This window comes from Stegostoma tigrinum, chromosome 8 (assembly GCF_030684315.1).
Source record: "Stegostoma tigrinum isolate sSteTig4 chromosome 8, sSteTig4.hap1, whole genome shotgun sequence".
Lineage (NCBI taxonomy): Eukaryota > Metazoa > Chordata > Chondrichthyes > Orectolobiformes > Stegostomatidae > Stegostoma > Stegostoma tigrinum.
This window is the reverse complement of record NC_081361.1, coordinates 7,399,992-7,423,880: the sequence shown is the minus strand read 5'-3', so window position 1 is coordinate 7,423,880 and position 23,889 is coordinate 7,399,992. Positions and strand designations below refer to the sequence as shown.

Sequence of the window (23,889 nt, the reverse complement as noted above, 5' to 3'; positions counted from 1 at the left end):
TCAGTCTTGGGAATGTAGCTGGGGTGTTTTAAAGCCTCAGTGCTCTGAGGAAACAGCATTACAACCCATTTGGTGCATCAAAGGGTGATGTCTATTTAGCTCCTAATGTTAATGGTGCTTGTCAATATCTTGTTGATAGATCAATCTCGAACAAAATGAAACACTGTCAATCCTATCGATACCATTATATAACCAAGGCACTGGGTATGAAGTTAATACAGAAATTGTTGAAAAAGCTCAGCAGATGTGTCAGCATCTGTGAGGAAAAAGCAGAGTTAATGGTTCAGGTCTAGTGACCCTCCTTTAGGCGTGCTGAGTTTCCCCAGAAATTTCTATTTTCCTTTCTGATTTCCAGCATCTGAAATATTTTGTGTTTTGTTTTCATGAACTGGGTATAAATCTGTTTTCTTTATTGCATTTGCTTTTCTGTAATCTTTGCAGAATCTTGTAGATACCATCGGTGAAACCCAACTGCTTAGGTTAGGTTCAATCAGGTGACTTTTTCAGCAAGTATTGAATTTCTATTTCCACCTGATCTTGTTGGTACAGGGTTAACTGGGAAGGATTTTGTTTTATCAGTGCTGGTTTTCCCACGTCTTCATTATATTTGACTAACATTGTCCATCTTGGTGTATCTCTGCAGGTTTTCTTATACTGTTTTATTCATTCATGGGATGAGAGTGTCTCTGGCTAGGCCAGCATTTATTGCACATCCCTAATTGCCCAGAGAGCAGTTAAGAGTCAAACACTTTTGGATGTTGCTTGGGATGAAGCATTTCAGCACTGAAGAGAGGCTGGATAAGTTTGGGTTGTTTTCTTTGGAGCAGAGAGGGTTGAGAGGGGACCTGATAGAGGTGTATAAGGTTGAGGTTGTCGACTTGCTCACCAAGCTGGCTTGTTCTCATTCAGACATTTCGTCACTATGCTAGGTGACATCATCAGTGGAGCCTCCAATGAAGCAATTCTTGGGATTTACACTGGTTGGTTCGTTATAGTGAGCCATGTCATTTCTGATTTTGATCTGTATCGGTGCATGCAGACAATGAAGGCCATCAGTTTAACTGGAGCAAAGTAACCATGGTAGCCCAAGCCAAACATAGACACGCATGGGAATTTTTAGAGGCATGGTTCCCCACCCGTAATGCAATCAACAAACATATAGAATTGGACCCCATATACAAACCCATATAGATCAAAATCGGAAATGACTTGACTCACCATAACGAGCCAACCAGTGTAAATCCCAAGAATCGCTTCATTGGAGGCTCCACTGATGATGTCACCTAGCATGGTGACAAAATGTCTGAATGAGAACAAGCCAGCTTGGTGAGCAAGTCTACAACCTCACCGATAATGGAAGCTACAGACCTTTAGCAAATCTCTGAGCCGTATAGGGTTAACAGGGGAATGCACAGGATGAATAGAAAGCAGCTGTTCCTTTTAGCCAGAGGATCAATGAAAAGTTGACATATAGTTCATGTGAAAGGCAGGAGAATTAGAGGGAATTTGAGGAAAAGATTTTTACTCATAGGGTAGTGCGTGCTCTGGAAATGTCCTGCCTGGGAGGATAGTTGAGGTGGAAACCTCACAACATTTAAAAAAAAACTTGGATGATTACTTGAGGTATCATAACATACAAACAATAGTGTGGGAAAGTGGGAGTAGCGTAAAAGGCTTAGCATGGACTTGGTGACTTTACAATTAGGGTTGGATGAGAAACACTGGCCCAGCTAGAGATAGCCACATCCCCTGAAATGACCAAACAGAACCCAACCTACCCAGTCACCCAACTTTCACATCACCATCTACTTAGTTACAAATCTTCCACAAACTCTTCTACCCAGTTACCCATGTATTCCGGGCTTGAAACAACAAGAGGGGATAAAGTGTTTTTTCTCAGATTGGCCACCTATAAACCCCAGTGGATCCACAGGGATCAGTGCTGGGACCACAACTGTATGCAATATGTATAGATGACTTGGAGGAAGGAAACAATTTACTGTCACCAAATTTGCAGGCGATACTAAAATAGGTAGAAATTCAAGCCGCAAGAGAAATACAAATAGTTTACAGAGAGAGATTGATAGGTGAGGTATGTGTGCAAAATGTTGGCAAGTGGAATATAATGTGGGAAAATGTGAAGTTGTTCAGTTTGGAAGCGAGAACAAAAGCATGGAATATTATTTAAATAGAGTAAAATTGCAGAAAGCTGCAACACAAAAGAATTGCCCATGCAACACAGAAAGCTAACGCACAGGTGCAGTAAGAAAAAGCTAAGTCAAATGGAATGTTCACCTTATTTCAAAGGATTGAGAACAAGAATGGAGAAATCTTACAGCAACCAGCAGGGTAGTTGAGTGGTTCGCACTGCTGTCTCAGTGCGAGGGACCCAGGATTTCCGGCATCAGGCAACTGTCTGTGTGGGATTCCTCCAGGTGCACTAGTTTCCTCCCACAGTCCAAAAATATGCAGGTAAGGTGGATTGGCCACACTAAATTGCACATAGTCTAGGGTGGGAAATGTAGAGATAGGGTAAGGGGTGTGATGCTCTTTGGAGGTTTGGTGTGGACTTGATGGGCTGAATGGCCCACTTCCACACTGTCGGGATTCTACGATTATGAACTGTGCAACGTGCTGCTGAGACCACATCTGGAGAAATGAAAGCAGTTTTGGTCTCCTTGCTTCAAGGAAGATATTATTTCATTAGAGGCAATTCAGAGAATTTTTGTTCTTACTAATTTACAGAATGTGGGCATTGCTGGCTGACCGGCATTTACTGCCCATCCCTAGTTGCCCTTGAGAAGGTGGTGGTGAGCTGCCTTCTTGAACCCCTGCAGTCCACCTGCTGTGTGTTAACCCACAATGCCAATATAGAAAGAATACCCAGGTTTTTCCCCAGCGACAGTGAAGGAACAGCAATGAATTTCCAAGTTAGGATAGTGAGTGGCATGGAGGGAAACTTGAAGGTGGTGGTGTTCCCATATATCTGCTGCCCTTGTCCTTCTAGGTGGAAGTGGTTATGGTTTGGGAAGGTGCTGTCTAAGGAGTTTTGGTGAATTTCTGCAGTGAATCTTGTAGATAATACACACTGCTGCTACTGATTGTCGGTGGCGGAGGGTGTGGATGATTGTGGATGAAGTGTCAAACTTCTTGAGCGTTGTTGGGGCTGCACTCATCCAGGCAAGGGGGGAGTATTCCATTACACTCCTGATTTGTGCCGTGTAGATGGTGGACAAATTTGAGGAGTTAGAAAGTGAGTTACTTGCTGCAGTATTCCAGCATCTGACTTGCTCTTGTAGCCATTGTGTTTATGTGGTGAGGCCAGTCGAGTTTTGAATTGCATTTGAACATGGACTGCTTCAGTATCTGAGGAGTTGCAAATTGTGCTGAATATTGTGCAATCATCAGCAAACATACCCACTTCTGACCTAATGATGGAGGGAAGGTCATTGATGAAGCAGCTGAAGATGGTTGGGTTGAGGACACTACCCTGAGGAACTCCTGAAGAAATGCCCTGGAGCTGAGATGACTGACCGCCAACAACCACAACCATCTTGCTTTGTGCCAGGTATGACTCCAACCACCGGAGTGTTTGCCCCCTGATGCCTATTGATTTCAGTTTTGCCGGGGCTCCTTGTGACCACACTCAGTTGAATGCACCCTTGATGTGAAGGGCTGTCACTCTAACCTCACCTCTGGAATTCAGCTCTTTTGTCCATGTTTGAACTAAGGCTGTACTGAGGTCAGCAGCTGAGTGGCCCTGGAGGAGCCCAAACTGAGTGTCACTGAGCAGGCTATTGCCGGGCGAGTGCTGCTTGATAGCACTGTTACTGACACCTTCCATCACTTTCCTGGTGATTGAAAGGAGACTGATAGGGTGGTAATTGGCCAGGTTGGATTTGTCCTGCTTTTTCTGGACTGGACATACTTAGGCAATTTTCCACATTGCAGGGTAGATGCCAGTGTTGTATCTGCACTGGAACAGCTTGGCTAGGGGAAACAGCAAATTCTGAAGCACAAGTCTTCAGGATGATTGCCAGAATGTTGTCTGGGCCTATAGCCTTTGCAGTATCCAGTGTCTCCAACCACTACTCGATATCATGTGGAGTGAATCGAATTGGCTGAAGACTGGTATCTGTAATCCTGGCGACCATTGGAGAGGCCGAAATGGATCATCCACTCGGCACTTCTAGCTGAAGATTGTTGCAAAAAGCTTCAGCCTCATCTTTTGCACTGATGTGCCAGGCTCTTCCATCATTGAGGATGGGGATATTTATGGATCATCTTTCTCCAGTGAGTTGTTTAATTGTCTACCACCATTCACGACTGGATTGGCAGGACTTGCAGAGCTTAGATCTGATCCGTTGGTTGAGAGATCACTGAGCTCTGTCTATCAGTTGCTGTTTATGGTGTTTTGCGTGCAAGAAGTCCTGTTTTGTGGCTTCACCAGGTTGACACCTCATCTTCAGTTACGCCTGGTACTGCTCCTGACATGCCCTCCTGCACTCTCCATTGAACCAGGGTTGATTCCCTGGCCTGATGGTAGTGGTTGAGTGGTGTATATGCCAGGCCATGAGGTCACAGATTATACTAGAGCACAATTCTGCTACTGTTGATAGCCCACAGCGCCTCATGGATGCCCAGTCTTGAGTTGCTAGATCTGTGCAAAGTCTGTCCCATTTAGCACAATGATAGCGCCACACAGCATGAACAAAGTTATTCTCAATGTGAAGGCAGGTCTTTGTCTCCACAAGGACTGTGCGATGGTCACTCTTACTGACACTGTCATAGACAGATGTAACTGCAGCTGGCAGATTGATAAGGATGAGATCAAATATGTTTTTCCCTCTTGTTGGTTCCTTCCCTACCTACTGCAGACCCAGTCTAGCAGCTATGTCCTTTAGGACCTGACCAGCTCAATCAGTCATGCTGCTACCAAGCCACTCTTAGTGATGGATATTGAAATCCCCCACCCAGAGTACAGTCCTCACCATTCACTGGTATGATCCCTGGTGTAGAGGGTTTGTCTTATGAGCAAAGGCTAAACAGGTTGGAAAGCTACTGTCTGGAGTTTAGAAGAATGAGAGGTGATCTCATTGAAACCTGTAGGATTCTTAAGGGTCTTGACAGGATAAATACTGAGAAGATGCTTCCCCTCATGGGACAATCCAGGACCAGAATGCATAGACTCAGAACAAAACTTAAGACTGAGATAAGGAGGAATTTCTTCTCTTAGAGGGTTGTGAGTCTGTTTTGTTTTACTGTAATGGTTCTAGCAAACCACCCCCACTTTTATATTCCATTCACTCTGAAATAAGAAGCAACATTCAATTTGCATTTCCTTCCTTTACCTGCTGAACTTGGAAGCTTGTTGTAATTTATTGGGTGAGGAGTCCAAAATCCCTCCGTTGTGTTGCTTTCTGCCATCTTTCTCCACCTAAATAATATTCAGCTCCTGAATTCTTAAATTCTCATTTTCTCACATTATATCCATCTGCCAATTTTTTGCCCACGTGCTTAACCTGTCTATAACCCTCTGTAGACTGTGTGTCATCCTCATCACTTGTCTTCCCACTAATTTTTGTGTCATTGCAAACGTAGTGATTGTATATTCACTTTCCTCATCCAAGTTATTAACCTATATATTGTAAATAATTGTGGCCCCAGGACTCATACTTTTGGCTGAATTGTTCTGCTTTGAAAAAAATAGCTTCTAGAAGTTGGATCATCATATCCATAACGCTAAGGCTAGATTGATGTCCTGCTTTTTATTTTGGGTGATGGTCCTGCATAACCTTCTAACTCACTATGGTCTCTAGCAAAAACTAGCATGGACATCAAAAGTGTAGGTTTGATCTGACGTTGAGGTTTATCCAATACCTTACACGTTTGTACGTTTTACAGGAGCGCACAACATTCTTCAAAATCTTGGCCCTATTAATTACCAGTTATAATCAAGTTCATAGTGTCAGGCAGCATGCAAACAGACCCTTTGGTCCAAACAGGCCATCACAACCATAGTCCCAAAACTTAACTAGTGATACCTGTCTGAGTTTGGCCCATATTGTGAAAAATTTCTTATTTATGTACTTACCTGAATAGCGAGTTTTGAGAAGATTTGTAGCTCAGGTTGAGGTTCTGGATGTGAGATTGCTCGCTGAGCTGGAAGGTTCATTTTCAGACGTTTCGTCACCATTCTAGGTAACATCATCAGTGAGCCTCTGACAAAGTGCTGGTGTTATGTCCCGCTTTCTATTTATCTGGTTAGGTTTCCTTGTGTTGGTGATGTCATTTCCTGTGTTGGTGATGTCATTTCCTGTTCTTTTTCTCAGGGGATGGTAGATTGGCTCCAAATCAATCAAGACATTTCCGAAATGACTGCCGGACTGCTCGGACCTCTTGACATCAGGGTAGCCCACAAACCCACCAACACACTAAAACAGCAGCTAATGAACTTAAAAGACCCTATACACTCGACAAATAAAACAAACATCATCTACAAAATACCTTGCAAGAACTGTGACAAACACTACATTGGACAAACTGGCAGAAAGCTAGCCACCAGAATACATGAACATCACCTAGCCACAAAACGACATGACCCACTATCACTCGTATCCTTACATACAGATGAGGAAGGACACCACTTTGATTGGGACAACACATCCATCCTAGGACAAGCCAAACAGAGACATGCACGAGAATTCCTAGAAGCATGGCATTCCAACTGGAACTCCATCAACAAACACATTGATTTGGAGCCAATCTACCATCCCCTGAGAAAAGAACAGAAATAACATCACCAACGCAGGAAATGACATCACCAACCCAAGGAAACCTAACCAGATAAATAGAAAGCAGGACATAACACCAGCGCTTTGTCGGAGGCTCACTGATGATGTTACCTAGAATGGTGACGAAACATCTGAAAATGAACCTTCCAGCTCAGCGAGCAATCTCACATCCAGAACTTATCCGAATGTCTTTTAAATGTTGTAACTGTATCTGCATCCGTCACTTCCTCCGGAAGTTCATTCCACACATGAATCACTCTCTGTGTAAAAATGTTGTCCCTTATGTCTTTTTTAAATCTTTCCCCCCAGTTTAAAAATATACCCCTAGTCTTAAGTTCCCCACCCTAGGGACTTACTTATACATTATAATTCATCTTATTTATACCCCTCATGATTTTATAAACCTCTAAGGTTACCCTCAAACTCTTACGCTCCAGTGAAACAAGTCCCAGCAATATACGCTCCAGTGAAACAAGTCCCAGCAATAACTTAAACCCACCATTCCTGGCAACATTCTGGTATAGTTTTTCTGAACCCTCTCCAGCTTAATATCCTTCCTATGACAGAGCGACCAGAGCTTTCCAGAAGAGGACTGATGCTTGAGTTTTCTGTATTCCTACACATCCTGCCACACTTTGTGTTACTCACAATACAGTGCTAAACATAGAAACAGAAAATAGGAGCAGGATGAGGCCATTCAGCTCTTTCAGCCCAGCTCTGTCATTTAATATGACCACAGCTGATTATCCATGTCTGTACCCTGTTCCTCCTTTCTCCCGATACCCTTCGGTCCCAAAAAATCAAATCAATTTTGTTTTCTCTAAAGTACCAATACGTGTGTGTAAATTTGAGGGAGAAGCAAGCAGCAGCTTTATCAGTCGTGATGTTTGTAAATTTTTTTAAAATTTGTAACACCAAGTGCCAGAGGCAAAATATATGGCTAGTTTCAAATAGAAGGCATTGGGGTGAGAACAAAGATACATCTTGTTTGTTCATCAGCTTATCCCTCTGTGTCGACATTGAGATAAAAAGGTGCAAATTACAAAAGTGAAGAAAATCATCAATCAGATGTTGTTATGTGGTCAATTGAAGAGGTAGTACCTTACAATATAGTATATGATGTGATATCTGGGATGGTACTACTATTTGATGAACAACTCTCATCTGCAGATCTGTAAGGATGTCAAATCAGAATTCTGTTTATAACGTAGTAACACCCGAGATCTCCTTCAGCCTTAGCTTTAGTGTGAGCTGTCTGTACTAACCTAATTAACTCTGGATCTGCTACCTGAGCCTCAATTTATCAAAACATGTTAAACACTTCTTTCGAATTCTCCTCAATCCAAAAGGAAATTGCAACTACCCTACCATGTCTTTGTTGTGAACACTGGTGATGGACACTGTTTAGCCATTGCTCTGGTCGCCGCGCACAGTGTACCTGGGACCTATTCCTGTAACTATTTCATCTGTTTAAATTCACTTGGACTGTCTGTGACTATTAGCGAGATTGCAAGCTTTGCTCTAGTTAAACCATTAACAAGGTATATGTTAGCTCCATCAAATGGTAATTCCTTAATAGCTGCCAGCACCATTCTTCCAAATCACACTTCAATTGAACTTTGTGGAATGGAGCTGGGATATACTTTCCACTTATTCCATTCATGTAGACTTTTCCCATCATTATAATCTCAGGAAGGAATACTGAGCCCATCTCCAGAAAAAAAAACAGCTTGAGTAGCTCTTGTGTTATTAACGAGTTCAGCTGCATAATTCAAATAAAAGAAAGGATATTGTCCTTTACAAAAAAAACCTTCATATCTCTCATCTACCTGCACGCTCAACAGTGTTTATCTCTTAGTTTCTTAGATGTAGTTAAAGCTACAATTTCATCTCTGGTATGTTTGTCATGTGTTCCCATTTTGGACTCAGTCTTGTGAACTTCAATAAGTCTCATGGGTTTCCCTTACAATCGCCAGCATTCTAAAGGAAGATATCCCACTTTATTACAACAGAAACACTTCTGACTTTGATTTTCACCTTCAGCCCCAGCACCTTCCTTTTTTATATGAGGAGCAGATCTTGGGACATTCTTATCTGTCCTTTCTTCACCCTGACTACTTACTTTCCTTCCATTGTCCCCATGTTCTATCCTTATCATGTTAAAAAAAACCAAAGCAGAAATTGCTGGAAAATCTCAGTAGGTTGAGAGAATTCATTTCAAGTGTCTGTGACCCTTCTTCAAAGCTGACAGTAGCTCAGAAAAGAATGGTTTTTATACAGAGGATAGGGTGGGGAGAGGGAAGAAGAGTAAACAATATGTTGAGATAGAGCCCAATGTCTTCATTTTCTGAAGAAGGGTCTGGACCCAAAACGTCAGCTTTCCTGCTACCCTGATGCTGCTTGGCCTGCTGTGTTCATCCAGATCTACTCCTTGTTATCTCAGATTCTCCAGCATCGGCAGTTCCTGCTATTTCTAGAGAGACAACCAGTTGGACAGACAAGAGTGGATAAAGACTAGCTGAGGAGAATGAATAGCTGCTAATGTGAACTATTAATAGCTGACAATGGGTATGTGTAGTAGCAGCCCATTTGATGACATGGGTCACCGGACCTGAAACGTTAACTCTGTTTTCTCCTTCACAGATGCTGCCAGACCTGCTGAGCTTTTCCAGCAACTTTTTGTTGCATTTGATGACAAGGCCTGGTGTGTGAGGGTGGAGGGAAGCATGCAGAAAAGTGCTCAAGCCCTAAAATTATTGAGCGTGATATCAAGTCCAGAAGGCTGCTGGGCTCCCAAACGGAAAATGAGATTCTATCTTTCCAGCTTGCATGAGCTTCTCTGGAGCATTGTAGCAAGTCTGACACAGAGATGTTGGCCAGGGAACAAGGTTGTGTGTTGAAGAGGCAAGCAATTGGAAGCTCAGGGTCTTTTTTTTGGCAGAGTTAGGTATTCTGCCAAGAAGTCATCCAGTCTTCATTTCTCCGAAGGACATTGTGAGCGCTGAATATAGTAGACCAGATTGTTTGAAGCGCTCATGTTAATGGGTGTGAGATTATAAAAAAGATTGATTTTAATGGGTTAGCTCCTAGACAGCAGCCATTCTGCTACCTGTCTGATTTCAACATGGGTTCTTATTACAAAGATAAGTTTTCAAATTTTTCTAAGAGAATAATATCTCTGACAGCTTCATATATGGTATTTACTCCTGATGTCCATATGACTCCTAACAAAATTACATTGCTAGACTTCCACATTCAATGTCTGTTTGCCTCTGTTGTTCCATTAAATTTTAAAACTTTCATCTATACACATTAGGAAGTAATGCATACGCATGCAGAATAACCTTTTTTATATAATAATCCAGAAAATAACTTTCTTTGATAGTGCTTCATAAATGTCATGTGCTTGACTTTACAGCTTGCTCTGCATGGACAATGTCAAGTTTTCCTATGACCATTTCATTTGTTTTGCTTCATTCTGAAACAGCATGAAGGATCCTTCCAAATCCTTTTCCTCAAATTTTGGTAGGGTTTGTACAATGTTAAACATTTCCTAACAGCCTTATGTAGGACTAATGTTTTCCGTATGCGTTGGCTTCTGAAAACCCTTTTGTGCATTCTATTATTCCATATTAATATTCCCTATCTCTCCTATTTTTCTCTTTCTTTATCCTTTTCTCTCTGCTGAATCTCTAGTTCAAACCCCTTAAATCCATTTTCTTGTGTTTTTTGAAATGCTTGTTTCTTTTTATTTCTCAACATCTCTTGGCATACCTTGTCTCTATTATATTTCAATCAGTCTCAGATACTTTGTAAGTTTTTCAATTAACTCTGCCTCCTTAGCTCCAGCCTACAATTCCACTTCTGGTTAAATTATTGATTTTACCAGTTTAGCTTTTGTTAATTCTTATAAATCAATCAGTCAGGGGCATCTTTTCCAACTGTAGGATTGGTTTTAGATACTGCCATTATCATTTTATCTTCTAGTATTAGAAACTTGGTATCTGTCGTTTCATCCTTTACTTATTCCAAGTTCAATTGCATTATTTTTCAATCTCAAAGGTCCTGGACCCTGAGTTCCCAAATTGTTTTCAGGCTGCAACTGGGAAGAGTGTGTCAATAATCAAGCATCATTATTCTACAAGCCATTACAAATGTGTAACTACAGCAATTAAGCTACCAAGGTGATGAATTTCCCTGAATGTCTGCTATTCAGCACCGAAGTAATTTATATCAAGTTTTGTCATTAGCAAAAAATATCTGTACATATTGTAAACAAACTTATACTTTAACAAACTCCAAACAAAAATGGATTACTCACTTCCTACTATGTAATTTAAGCATTATCTCTTTAAAACCCTAAGCAAACACACATTCATTTTCTCAAAGATGACGGCTTGACAGAAATATTATGGGTGGAAAAATATAAACAGGGTAAACAAATTCTGCAGATCAAAAGTCCAAACCACATTGGATATGTTGTTAATACAATGTGGAGCTGGAGGAACACAGCAGGTTAGGCAACATCAGAGGAGCAGGAGAGTCGACATTTCTGGTCAGGACCCTTCATTAGGATTGATGAAGGGTCCCAACCTGAAACATTGACTCTACTCTCCTCTGATGCTGCCTGACCTGCTGTGTTCCTCCAGCTCCACATTGTATTGGCTTGGATATATTGTTCCTCACAGTGACTTCCTTCAGTGATGGTGACACGATGTATTCAACAGAGGGATGGTGTATCTTCAATTTAATGGTTGATTGGGTGGACAAGGTGTTTTCTAGTATTAGAAATTTTTCTTTTCAGAGTCTTCAAGCTAAGTCTTTTTTCACTCAGAGGTAGTGAAAGATCTCACGTATTTGCAGACCACTGGATGTCTCTGAGTGGACTGCACTCATGAATTTATGACAAACTTCAGCTGGGCCAATCTGAAGGATGTTGTGTGGCAAGCTTACCTTAACTCAAAGATACGTGGTGTCACTCTGTGTCATAGAGAATCCACATCACTGCTTCAAAAAGTAACACAATCTTATGTTGATAGAGTGTACATCACATAATCCCACAAAATTCTTGCAGTTGTATAAGCTCTCCTGATTTTGATAGGCCGCATTCAGTTCTGCTTTCATTTCCAATTTATAGTTCAAAAGACAAAAAAAATTACTTGGTCCTTTAAAAGATACTGAGAGGAACTGATGAAGGTCTTAAGAGTGAAGGCTTTGTTGTGGTTTATAGCGGATTGTAACGTCCTTATGAAAGTTTATGAAGGACCGAGTGAGGTCCTTGTGGAGGGTTATGAGAGACTGAATGAGCTACTTATCGAGAATCATGAAACACTCATTGAGATCATAAGTACTGAGGAAGGTCTTACAGAGTTATATAAGGAGTGGCTGAGGGATATATTTATCAAAGCATATAGGATGGCCTGGAGGGGAACCTTGTAGAAGTTCATAGGGAAGGACAGACAGAAGATTTAATATACAAATTCAAAGCAGTCCTTCTAGAGTATTTTATCGGAGGTGTTAAGTGAGATAGTGAGGCAAGGTCAATGAATGAATGGCTTTGGGAAGATTGTGCGTGCAGACAAGGGATGGGTGTGGTTTGGTAGGGGTATTAGAATGTGGGTTTAGATTTTCATAAGGCAGGCTGTGGATGCAAGGTGGGATTTTGTTGGGGTGTGGGTGTATGTGCTGCGGGGTCTAGGTATCCAGGGCTTTTGCGGTGTGGGTCTAATTACCTGGACGAGCATATCTGGGAAGGAGATGGTGGGAATGTTGGCTGTCGGTATAGTTATGAGGGTGGTGTAGGTGTAGTGCTGGCTCAGTCAGACAGGGAGTATTCAGGATTGGGTTGAAAGCGGACACACTGAGGGTGGGGCTGTTGGGGGACAGCAGTGTGAGTATAGGGACAAGAAAATATGGGGAGGTGGGTAAGCAATGGAAGCTGGTCTGTAGGGCAGGTGGTTTGTTTGGAGGGGGTGGGGGAGGTGGTCAGTCTCTGGGCAGATGGACTGAGGTATTTCCGTCCCTCAGGCGGATTGTGAGCCACCCCTGAACAAGCACACACAGACACAGAGTCCCTCTGCCATCCCCTGCCCTGCTCCATAGGCGGCAGTGTGAGTGTCTCTAACAGACCCCTGTCCCCTTGGCCAGGCTCTCTCTCTCTCTCTCTCTCCCCCTGCCTGTCCATGTGAGCTATCACTCCCTCCCTCACTCACTGCCTTGCGTCCTGGGTTCGATTCCTCGCGGGGCTCGCAGAGTAAGTGTGAAAAACCGGGCAGCAATATTTGTCCTCCGTCTCTCTTTGTGTTGTGTTATTAATTTATTACTGGCAGGAGGGAGGGAGGGAGGTGAGCGGCGCTTTGTCATTTCCGCGATTGGATCCGTCTTTCTGTCGAGAAACCAGCAGTGGATGCTCCGGGCGGGTGAGAGCAGCATCTATCACCCCCATCCCCAGGGGAAAGGTGTGGGGGTTTTTTTGCGGGAGGGGGCCATTTGGAGAAGGGGATGCAGTTTTACAGAGAGAGGGGGAGAGATTGTAATGTTCTGAAGGGGCCTGCCTGTGATTTTATTTAGTAGCCAGCCACCTGAGGAGGTTTTTTTGTGGGGCGGGTGGGCGGGTGTCAGTTCCTTTTATTTGGAAGGGTGGGGGTGTGTGTTTGGCAATTGTGTGTGTTTATTGAAAGTGAGGGGGAATGGAGAGAAAGGGGAAAAATGACCGGGGCACCGTATTGAAGCGAAAGGCGAGGGTGAATGATGTAGTAGGGGGAGGTAATATTGGACTCGGATTGCATATGTGGCTGGATCTGGATTGCTCACAACTGGGATAGCCTGTCTCACACTGGGACATGTGCTCACCCCTATGACCCCCTCTAAACCATTCTCCATCGCCCCAGAAGCTACAGAGGGTCCCCGGGCCGGGCCGGGCAGGGCCAGGCACTACCTGGAGACCGGAGCGGCGTCTCTCTCCCTCCCTCTGCCTCCTCCAGGCACAGTGAGGCAACAGGGATATTTGTCTGATTATCCTTCACATCTCAATTGATAGTGGCCGCAATCCACTCTCGAGCAGGACCAGCGCTGTTTCTGTGAGGGTTTAATTTATTCCACATCCCTCTCTGTCTCTCTTTTCTGGTGCTCAGCGGGTCCTGGCCGAGTATCTGTGTGTGTGTTGTGGGGGAGGGCTGCTCATTTTTATTTGTCTCCCCCATCCTCCATCCCATATCCTTCCTCTGCTTGCATCGCTGGGAGCTGGGGCAAGATTCTTGTTGCAAATGTTTGACTGAGACTGTTGCAGATTTGACCCCAAAGCTAAGGCAGCCTTTTGTGGTGTGAAGCAGGATCTCTCCATTTCTTTCTCTCTTTTCCCCTATCTCGTTTTCCCTCCTGTATCCCCTTCTCCCTCCGTCTTTCTCTACCTATCTCCTTTCTTCCTTCTCTCCCATCTCTCTCTCTTTCTACCCCAACCTCGTTGTCATCCTATACCACTCCCTCTCTCCCCCAATTTCTGTCCCCGTCTACCCATCTGTCTGTCTACCCTCACAACTTTCTCTTACCCATCTCTCATCTCTTCCTTCGTCTCTCTACCTTCTTTCTCTCTCTCTCCTCAATTTCTCTCTTCTACCTCCAATCTCCCTATCTCTTTTTCTCCCCATCTCTCTACATCCCTCCGTTTCCCCACTATCTGTGTCTGTTTCTGCTCCTTTCCCTTACTTTGCCTAATCCGTCTCCCGTACTGTTGCCCCACCGACACTGATCTCAGCCGCACTCTGTCCTACACTCCCTCACCCCCTCCGCATCCAATCCTCCACTCCCCCACACCACATCTCACCCCACACCAACTCCACATTGGACACTGCCTGGTACAGTTGTTGTCTTTCTCTCTCTTCTGCTGTCCCCCCTCTCTGTCTTCTCTTCTCTTTCTGTGCCCCTCTCCTGCTCTGTCATCACTCTGTTTCCCATTTGCTCCCCCTTCTAACTCCTACTGATGGTTGCTGACCTCCCCCTCTACCTCTGTGTTCCCCATCTCTCTCTCGCTCTCTCTCTGTCTCCATCCTCCCCTAACTCTGATAGTGTCTAACCTCCTCCTCTCCTGCATTCCCTCTTTCTCTCTCACACACATCCCATTTCCCCATCTTTGTCCCTATTTCTCCCCTGCAACAGTGTCTGACCTGTTCCCCCCCCCGCCCCCCGGCCCGGCACTGCCTGGTACCCATCTCCGTCTGTCTGTTCCTCCTCTTCTTCTTATCCAATTTTTCTCACCCATATACCCCCAGTTGACCCCCAGACAGTGTCAAAACCTCTCTCCATGCTCCCCCATCCTCTCTCTCTGCACCTCCAGACAGTGTCTGAACCACTTTTCTCTTTATTTCCCCCAATCCCCTTCCCCTCCTCAGATGGTGACTGATACCCCTCTCTATCACCCCCACTTCAGTGTTTGACTCCATCTCTCTATCAAGCCCCTCCACCACCTTTTTAAATCTTACACCCCCTCCCCCCCCACAATCCCCTTCCCCCCAAGATGGTGTCTGATCGCTCCTCTCCCTCTCTCTATGCTGCAGGATGGCTCGCTTTGGGGAGGCAGCGAGTGGGATGTCGCTGGATCCCACGGCTTCGGAGCCAGCTCGGAGCCGACATGAGGTGCCCGGCGCTGGGGCCACGGCAGCGGCAGCAGCGGGAGCGGCAGCGGCAGTGGCAGCGGCGGCGGCAGCGGCACAGGGCCCCGGAGGATTCAAACAGTCCCGGGCTCAGAGAGCCCGCACGATGGCCCTGTATAACCCCATCCCGGTGCAACACAACTGCCTGACAGCTAACAGGTCCCTCTTTCTGTTCGGGGAAGACAACATCGTCAGGAAATCCGCCAGAAAGGTCATCGAGTGGCCATATCCTTTTCTGGGTGGGAACTGTCAAAGCCCAAGCACCCTCATTTACCCCTGTTCCCTCCATCTCCCCCTTCCTCACCAGCTCCTCACTTTCTCCCTCTCTTCCCCATTAGTCCCTTCCCTTGACCTCATCTTTGCCCTCCCTCTTCAACACCCATTTCCTCCTCTCCTTTGCAACTTCACCTCCTCCCCATCTTACCACCAAGCCCACCTCACCTCCATTTGCCTTTCCCCACCCTAATCCTAACACACCTTTCTGTTTCCCATCTCTCCTTTGTCTCCTTCCCCACTTTCCCATTGGCACTTCCCACTTCTCCTCCCACCTTCTTGTTGGGCTTTCCATTATTTCCCTGTCCCCATCCCGCCACTGTAATCAAAGCTGATCTCTAGCAAATGAGGATTGGGAATTTCTTTCAACGTCTTCTCCTTGCCACACCTCGGGGAGCAGAAGGCTGGGGTTGGGATTGAGGGAGTGTGAAGGGGTGAGTAGGGTTTTGGTCAGGATGGGCAAAGGAATGAGCTGCCAGAGTTTGATGTTTCCTTGGCTGGTTGTTGGCAGGGATGGTGGTAGTAGCCAGAGGCGAAGGACAGAGGAGCCTGTTGGCATTTATAAAAGGCATGTTTTAGCAGTTGGCGATCTCTTAATAATAATAACACCCAATTGTAGAAACACAGCAGGGCTTGGAAATTCTACATTATTTATTCAGATGCATCATTGGCTGGACCAATATTCATTGCCTATTGCTAATTGCCCAGAGAGCAATGAAAAATCAGCCACATGGCTGTGGGTCTGGAGTCACATGTAGGCCAGACCAGGTAAGGACAGTAAATTCCTTCCCTAAAAGACTCTAGTGAACCCAGTGGGTTTTTTCACCGCACATGACGACGGTGATCATTGGACGCTTAATCCAGATGTTTATTGAATCCAGATTCCAGCATCTGCTAGGCAGGATTCAAACCTGGGTCCACAGAACATTACTGGGGTCTCTGGATGAATATTCATCTAGACCTGGAACATTAGCTTATTCTGTCTCAACAGATGCTGCCTGTCCCACTGTGATATTGCGGTAAAATTTGAGATCTGAGATCAAGAATTTGATCTCAGAAGGAATCAAGGGCTACGGGGAGAGTGCAGGGAAGTGGAGTTGAAATGCCCATCAGCCATGATTTAAATGGCGGAGTGGACTTGATGGGCCGAATGGCCTCACTTCCACTCCTATGTCTTATGGTCTTATGGTGATGTAAACGTGATGCACCCGGCTCCCATCTCCTCCTCTAGTGGGTCTGTGATCAGTGGTTTATTACATGGGGGAAAGAAGGCAAAGGGTGATGCCAAGATTTGCCAAGAAGCCATTTGCTGATGAACTTTACACTCCTTTTCAGAGAGTTGAGCAAGAATGAAACACAGGGTCCCATCCCTCACTCACTGACCAAATCACCACATCCACTGCCCGCCCACCACCCAACCAAACATATTAGAATGGTCAATTTAGATTTGCTATGTTTAGATTTTGCAACTGCTCTCTGGGGCATTGCATTCTTTGAAATGACTGTTGTAGAGGCTAGATCTGGTGTTTTCATTGAAAATAGCCTGAGTGCTTGATATTTTGAGTTTGCCGATTCTGCCCGCTAACAAGGTTGGTGGCACACTGACGGAATAGAGTTGTAATATAGCGTTGATCCAAGGGTAGCACTGATGCCATCTCTCCTTCTGCCAACTTCCCTGAGGTGACTCCACCAGAGGCACCCTGATTGACCTTTTGGAAGGTTTCTATTAATTCTGAGGATGAACTTGAGAGGGGGAGGTCCTGAATTGAGGGACTTGTGTCTGTTGCTGTCATAAGTTGTATTGCTTGCCCTGTGAATATGTTTGGGCTATCCCCAGAGCCCTGTCTCCCCACGAGCCACGTCACCAAAGGCCAATCTCCTGCACATCCCATTTATATCTAAATAACTAATGCCCTTTCGAATGCCTGAATTGAATCTACCTCCATCACATTTCCAGTCAAGGAAGCCAGTAACCCTGCATTTCCTATGGCTAATCCACCTACCTGGCACATCCTTGGATGCCTTTGGGGCAATTGAGCATGGCCAATCTGCCTGAACTGGGCAACTATGGATTGTGGGAGGAAACTGGAGCACCCGAAGAAAACCCATGCAGACTTTGGGACAACATGCAAAGTCCACGCAGACAGTCACCTGAGGGTGGAATCCAACTCAGGTGCCTGGTACTGTGAGGCAGCAGTGCTAATCACTGAGCCACCGTGCTATCATTAAAACTGAGAATTAATTGCCCTGAAATAATTTACCAATTGGCAATGATCACAGCTGAACTGGGAACAAAACACATCACCCCTGATTATGGACCCTGCAGTGTGTGACAGTGGACTCCCCACTCCCATTCTGTCTTATCCTTGCCATGCGAAAAAATGCTTTCTTACATCATAGAACATAGAATATAGAACATAGAACAATACGGCACAGAACAGGCCCTTCGGCCCTCCGTGTTGCACCGATCTGTGAACTAATCTAAGCCCATCCCCCTACACTATCCCATCATCATCCATATGCTTATCCAAGGACTGTTTAAATGCTCCTAATGTGGCTGAGTTAACTACATTGGCAGGCAGGGCATTCCACCCCCTTACCACTCTCTGAGTAAAGAACCTGCATTTGACATCTGTCTTAAATCTATCACCCCTCAATTTGCAGCTATGCCCCCTCGTACAAGCCGAAGTCATCATCCTCGGAAAAAGAGTCTCACTGTCCACCCTATCTAATCCTCTGACCATCTTGTATGTCTCTATTAAATCCCCTCTTAGGTCTGTTCTCATTGGAGAGAAGAAGGCTAAGTCCCTCAGCCTTTCCTCATAAGACCTTCGTTTCAGACCAGGCAACATCCTGGTTAATCTCCTCTGCTCCTTTTCCAATGCTTCCACATCCTTCCTATAATGGGGGCGACCAGAACTGTACACAATATTCCAAGTGAGGCTGCACTAGTGTTTTGTACAGTTGCAGCATGACATCACGGCTCTGGAACTCAATCCCTCTACCAATAAAACCTAACATACCATATGCCTTCTTAACAGCACTATCAACCTGGGTGGCAACTTTCATTCACACATCACTTCAAATCTATACCCTCTCATTCTTGTTCCTCTTTGAGTGGGAACCGCAGCTCCCTCTCGAGGCCATCCCGTCTGCTCATGATTTTGAAGACCTCTATCAAGTCTTATCCTAGCCTTCTCTTCTAAGGAGCACAGTTTGAAGTGTAGCGGTTGTTGGTATTTACTGCCTATACTCAGAGTCAGTGATAGGGCTTCTGGGTGGGTTGAAAGGGCCATTTGGGGGAGGGGAGGACAGCATGGACCAGGATCTTCCTGTTCTCAAATTAAGTCCAAAAGGGAACAATTTGGATGAGGAAAGCACCAGGTCTGTGGAGAATGGGAAAGTTCACAAGATCTCCAGGCAGTTACACAACGTGTAGGTGACACTTCTACTGGAGTTACTGCCTGAAAGCCCAGGCTACCAACAGGTGCAAACCGATTGGAGGTACTGGCTGCTACTGCACAGGAAAACCCCCTTGGACCTCGAAAAGGACGTTCACTCACAGGAAAGGTAAGTGTTCTTTGGGGTGGTGAGATGTTTTGGGTGAAAGGGAGAGGTGTGAAGGAAAGGGAGTGGTCTTAGTGGGCACCCGCTGCCCAGTCTCTCGATCAGGTATAAATTAATGCAGGTCAAGCGAGCTCTTTCCCCAAACTGACTAACTTGTTCCTAATAGACCACCAATTGTTTTGGTCCATTCAGCTCATCCCTCCTGGAGACAACTGACAGGTGAGGCCCCCTACTGGTCACTCATTCACCTCTTCCGGGCCCTCAGTTATCTATACGCAAGAATGGCCCAACTGGAATGGTTCCTAGAATGAGAAACCGATGGGTGATATGGGGCGAAAGCGTTAGATTGGCACAATGACTGGACAATCGATGCATGATGGGCCAAATGCCTCCTTCCACTCAGTAGCAGTGCTGTGGATCCTGTGAACTTGGGCCTTTCTGTGGAGAATTTGACTGGGCAAAGTGGTGGGTGTTCCGATCTCTCCAATTCTGCACCATTCCCAACTCTGAACTCGGACAATACTGCATCACCGCCCCAGTCTTGGAACATAAGATTTCAATGCCGCTGTTGGGAAAGGAGGGAGTTACTAAATGAGAGGGGAGTCTTGCAAATTGGGGAGATGAGTCAAGGGACAGTGAGTGAGTGATAGACCAATCCTTGCCTGACTGTAAGGAAGTGGCATTGGGATAGTGTGGGACACTGGTAGCCTGTAATTCAGACCATCCCTGTTCCCTTCTGCATTCCTACACACTTGTACCATTGTGTAGATCTATAGTTGCCCCCTAAATGCCCTTCCCCTGAGATCTGGAGCTTGGTGAATGCCTTGGCAGCTGTTTCACCTTTGATCTCATGTGAATTCAAAGCAATGTACGTGAGCAATAGTCCTGGTGCAGCATTGCTGTGGTCCTCACTGTCCTCTGAAGGATCTTGGTTGTGTTTAGGTTCTTCAACATTGCTCCATCCTCTTTCCCCATTAATTTTCCTAGACCTTTGTACCACTCCCCCACTGTATTTCAGCAAAATCCTGATTTCATTTGAATAAAGATTCATACCAATTGGAAATTTCTCAAATCAAACTGTTTTTCGCTGCTGCAGCAGGATGAAGGCAAGGTTCAGTGTGTTCAAAAAGAATAAACAATCAACTGCAAATACTGATTTTTTTTTCTTATAAATTCATTGGATGTGGGCGTTGCTGGCTGGGCCTGCATTTGTTCCAAATTCCAAATTGCCCTTGAGAAGGTGGTGGTGAGCTGCCTTCTACTTCGTTTGCATTCTGTAGGGACGCCCACAATGCTGTTAGGGAAAGAATTCCAGGATTTTGACCCAGCAACGCTGAAGGAATGGCGATATATTTCCAAGTCGGGTTGGTGGCTGACTTAGGTTGGGGGGGGGGGGGGGGGTGGGGGAGGTGTTCTCATGTATCTGTTTCCCTAGTCTTTTGAAGTGGTAGAGGCTGGGTTCAATTCCAGGCTCAGGTGACTGTCTGTGTGGAGGTTTGTACTTGTCCAGTTAGGTAGATTGGCCGTGCTGTATTGCCCATTGTGCCCTGAGGTGTGCAGGCTTAGGTGGGTTAGTCATGGAATGTAGGGTTACAAGGATAGGATGGGGGGGTGGGTGCCTCTTTGGAAGGTAGTCGGAGACTCGATGGGCCAAATGGCTGCTTCCATATTGTAGGGATTCTATGATTCTGAGTGCCAGACAAATGGCTACTTTGTCATCGATAGTGTTGAACTTGTAAATTAAGGGCTGGTGTAGGATCAGAATCAGATCTGGGCTGAATGGTAAGACAGTGGATTCCCATCAGACTATTAACAGCACAGTAGCAATGATACAGTGGTCAGACTAACTTACCATTTCCTTTGATTGACACCATAATTTGATTTCTTTTTGAAATTTCAGTTTGCCATTTGGCGATGGTGGAATTTGAACTCACATTATTAGGTGAGTCACAGATCACTATAGTTTTGTGGAACCATATATCTCAAACCTTGCAGCAGACACACACTGCATCAGTATCTGAGGAATTGCGAGTGGTGCTGAATTTTGTGTGATCATCAGCAAACATCCTGAAGTTTGAACTTATGACGGAGGGAAGGTCACTTCGAACTGGAGATGGAGGAAAACTGAACTCCCTTTTTAAATGACTTATAAATGACTTGAATGATGTCAGTCACCTGCAGCTTAACACAGAAATGGAGAGCAGAATAGCCAGGTGAATGGTAGATGGACTTTAATACAAAGATGTGACCTGATGTATTTTGGTGCAAAGCATACAGAGAGGCAACAGAGAGTAATTTTAGGCCCATAGTTTACTCCTTACCCCCTCCCCACATCTCATCTTTAGCATATGTACCAATTTTTTTCTGAGCTGTTATCAGTTCTGAAGAAGGGTCACTGGACCTGAAACCATTAACTGTGCTTTTTCTCCACAGGTGCTGCCACAGACCTGCTGAGTTTTTCCAGCAATTTTTAATTTTGTTTCTGATTTCCAGTGCCCGCAGTGCTTTGCAGTTTAAGCATGTGAGAGCATGAGCTTCATATATAGTGACATTGAATTTAGAAACAGGGAAGTTGAGCTAAATGTATAAAAGGTTTGGTGTCCAATTCTGGCCCCCACACTCTTAGTAGGATGTGAGAGCCCTCGAGAGTGGGAAGGGGAAATTTACCACAATGGGTCCAGTGGTAAGGTATTTTACTGACAAAATTTAGTTGGAGAGGCTGTTGTTCTCTATGGAGAGAAGGAGACTTGGGGGACCACTGTACATGTAGAAATTCCTGTTTTTGAAAGTGTCCTGGGAACTGCTGTACAAGTGGCATTTGCTGTTTTCTCAACAATTTCATTTATTCTTAGAGGTCTACAGCACAGAATAAAGCCCTCCATCTCATTGATTTTGTGCTTGCAGTTGATATTTCTGTGACTATTGTAGGAACCCCTTCACCTAGGAGCTAGTTGTTTTCAAGTATGGCACAAACCTCTGTACGTGTGAATTTTGCAGTTTTTGGGGATTATTGAACACCCCCTGTACCTGTGTACTTACAAAAACAGAAATTACTGGAGGAACTCAGCAGGTTGGGCCAGCTCCTGTGGAGAGAAAGAGAATACAGTCAACCATTCCAGTCCAGTGACCCATCTTCAGAACTATGCACTTTAGAATTTGCTGTTTAACGATCACTGGTCTCAAACATTAATAGTTGCAGATGCTACCAGATCTATTGAGTTTCTCCAGCACTTTCTGTTTTTGTTTCAGACTTCCAACATTCATTGTTCTTTAGTGTTTACAGCACTATTGTTTGAATCCCTGTCTGTGTGGAGTTGGCTGCTTTAGGGTCTACTGTACACATATCTATAATTGTGGAGCTTTCTGTTGTTTGAACCCCTGTACATGTATAATTAGCTGTTTTTGAGACTATTTTAGAACCCTTTGTGTATGTGCAGCTTCGTGTTTGCAGGACTGCTGTATAAATCTCTATGGACATGGAATTTGCTATTTAGAGAACAGTTGTCCCAAGCCGTATTCATATTTTTTTTTAGGATTATTTAACAAAACTGCTGTACATGTTGACTGCTGTATTCACCTTGTATATGTGGAGCTTGCTGTTTTTAGGAGTATAGTATCAGCTCTGTAGATGTGGAATATGCTGTTTTGGGGACTGCTGTTCGCACACAGTACTTGTGGAGTTTGTGGTTTAGAAGTTAATTCTATGAACCCTTGTATGTGTGAAGTTAGCTGTTTTGGGGGACTATGGTACTGTATATGTAGAGTTTGCTGGATCTGGGATTTTCATTTGACAATTCTCCGTATATGTGGGATTAGCTATTTTCGGGACAATTGTATAAACATGTGGAGTTTGCTTATTTCCTAGACTTTTGCCCAAACCTCTGTACTGTGGACTTAGCAGCTGTTTTCAGAACTGTTATGTACATCCCTGTACATGTGTAGCTTCCAATTTAAGGGGCTATCATACACAGCCCTGCGGATTTACAGATTGCTGATTTTAGGCCTAATTTTATATACCTGTATGTGGGATTTAACTGTTTTCAGGACTGTTATTAAAAAAAAAATCCTGTGTATATGAAATTTTTGAATCTTGGATGAGCCCCATAAATGTGGAATTTGCAGTGGTTGGAAGTATTATACGCATGTTATCATGTATCAGTTTCTGCGAGAATTGTATAACTCTTATTTATATGCTGTTTGCTGTTATAGGGACTAAGTTATGAACCCCTGGTTGTGTTTACAAGTCTATTGCTTAACCTGTACTGGCAGGATTTGTTATTTTTGGGACTGTTTTATCCATAGAATGATCAATTAGCTGGACAGCTGGCTTGGAATTCAGAGTGAAGCCAACAATGTGAATTCAATTCCTGTTATGACGGATTTCTGAAGAGTCACTGGATTCAAAACATGAAGTCTGTTTTACACTCTCATGGAAGGGGACTGACACGCTTAGTTTCTTGATCATGTTTTGTTACCTTTGCAGATACTGCAAATCTGAATTCCCACACTCTCCTTCTCAACCTTTCCCCTCTCCTGAGGTACAGTGACGCTCACATTAAGCCACCACCAGTCTCTCACTCGAATGTGAAAGCAGTCCCCTGGTCATC

General features: G+C 44.5%; 1 protein-coding gene across 1 annotated transcript in view; it reads left to right on the top strand.

Annotated features, from left to right (window-relative positions):
- The window catches only part of LOC125456615 (probable voltage-dependent R-type calcium channel subunit alpha-1E), a 714,016-nt gene that overhangs the window by 65,666 nt on the left and 624,461 nt on the right, over positions 1-23,889 (top strand). The window contains exon 3 of the mRNA XM_059647713.1: positions 15,347-15,667. Within this exon, the coding sequence (XP_059503696.1) occupies positions 15,347-15,667 (321 nt within the window). The remainder of the gene's footprint in view (positions 1-15,346; positions 15,668-23,889) is intronic.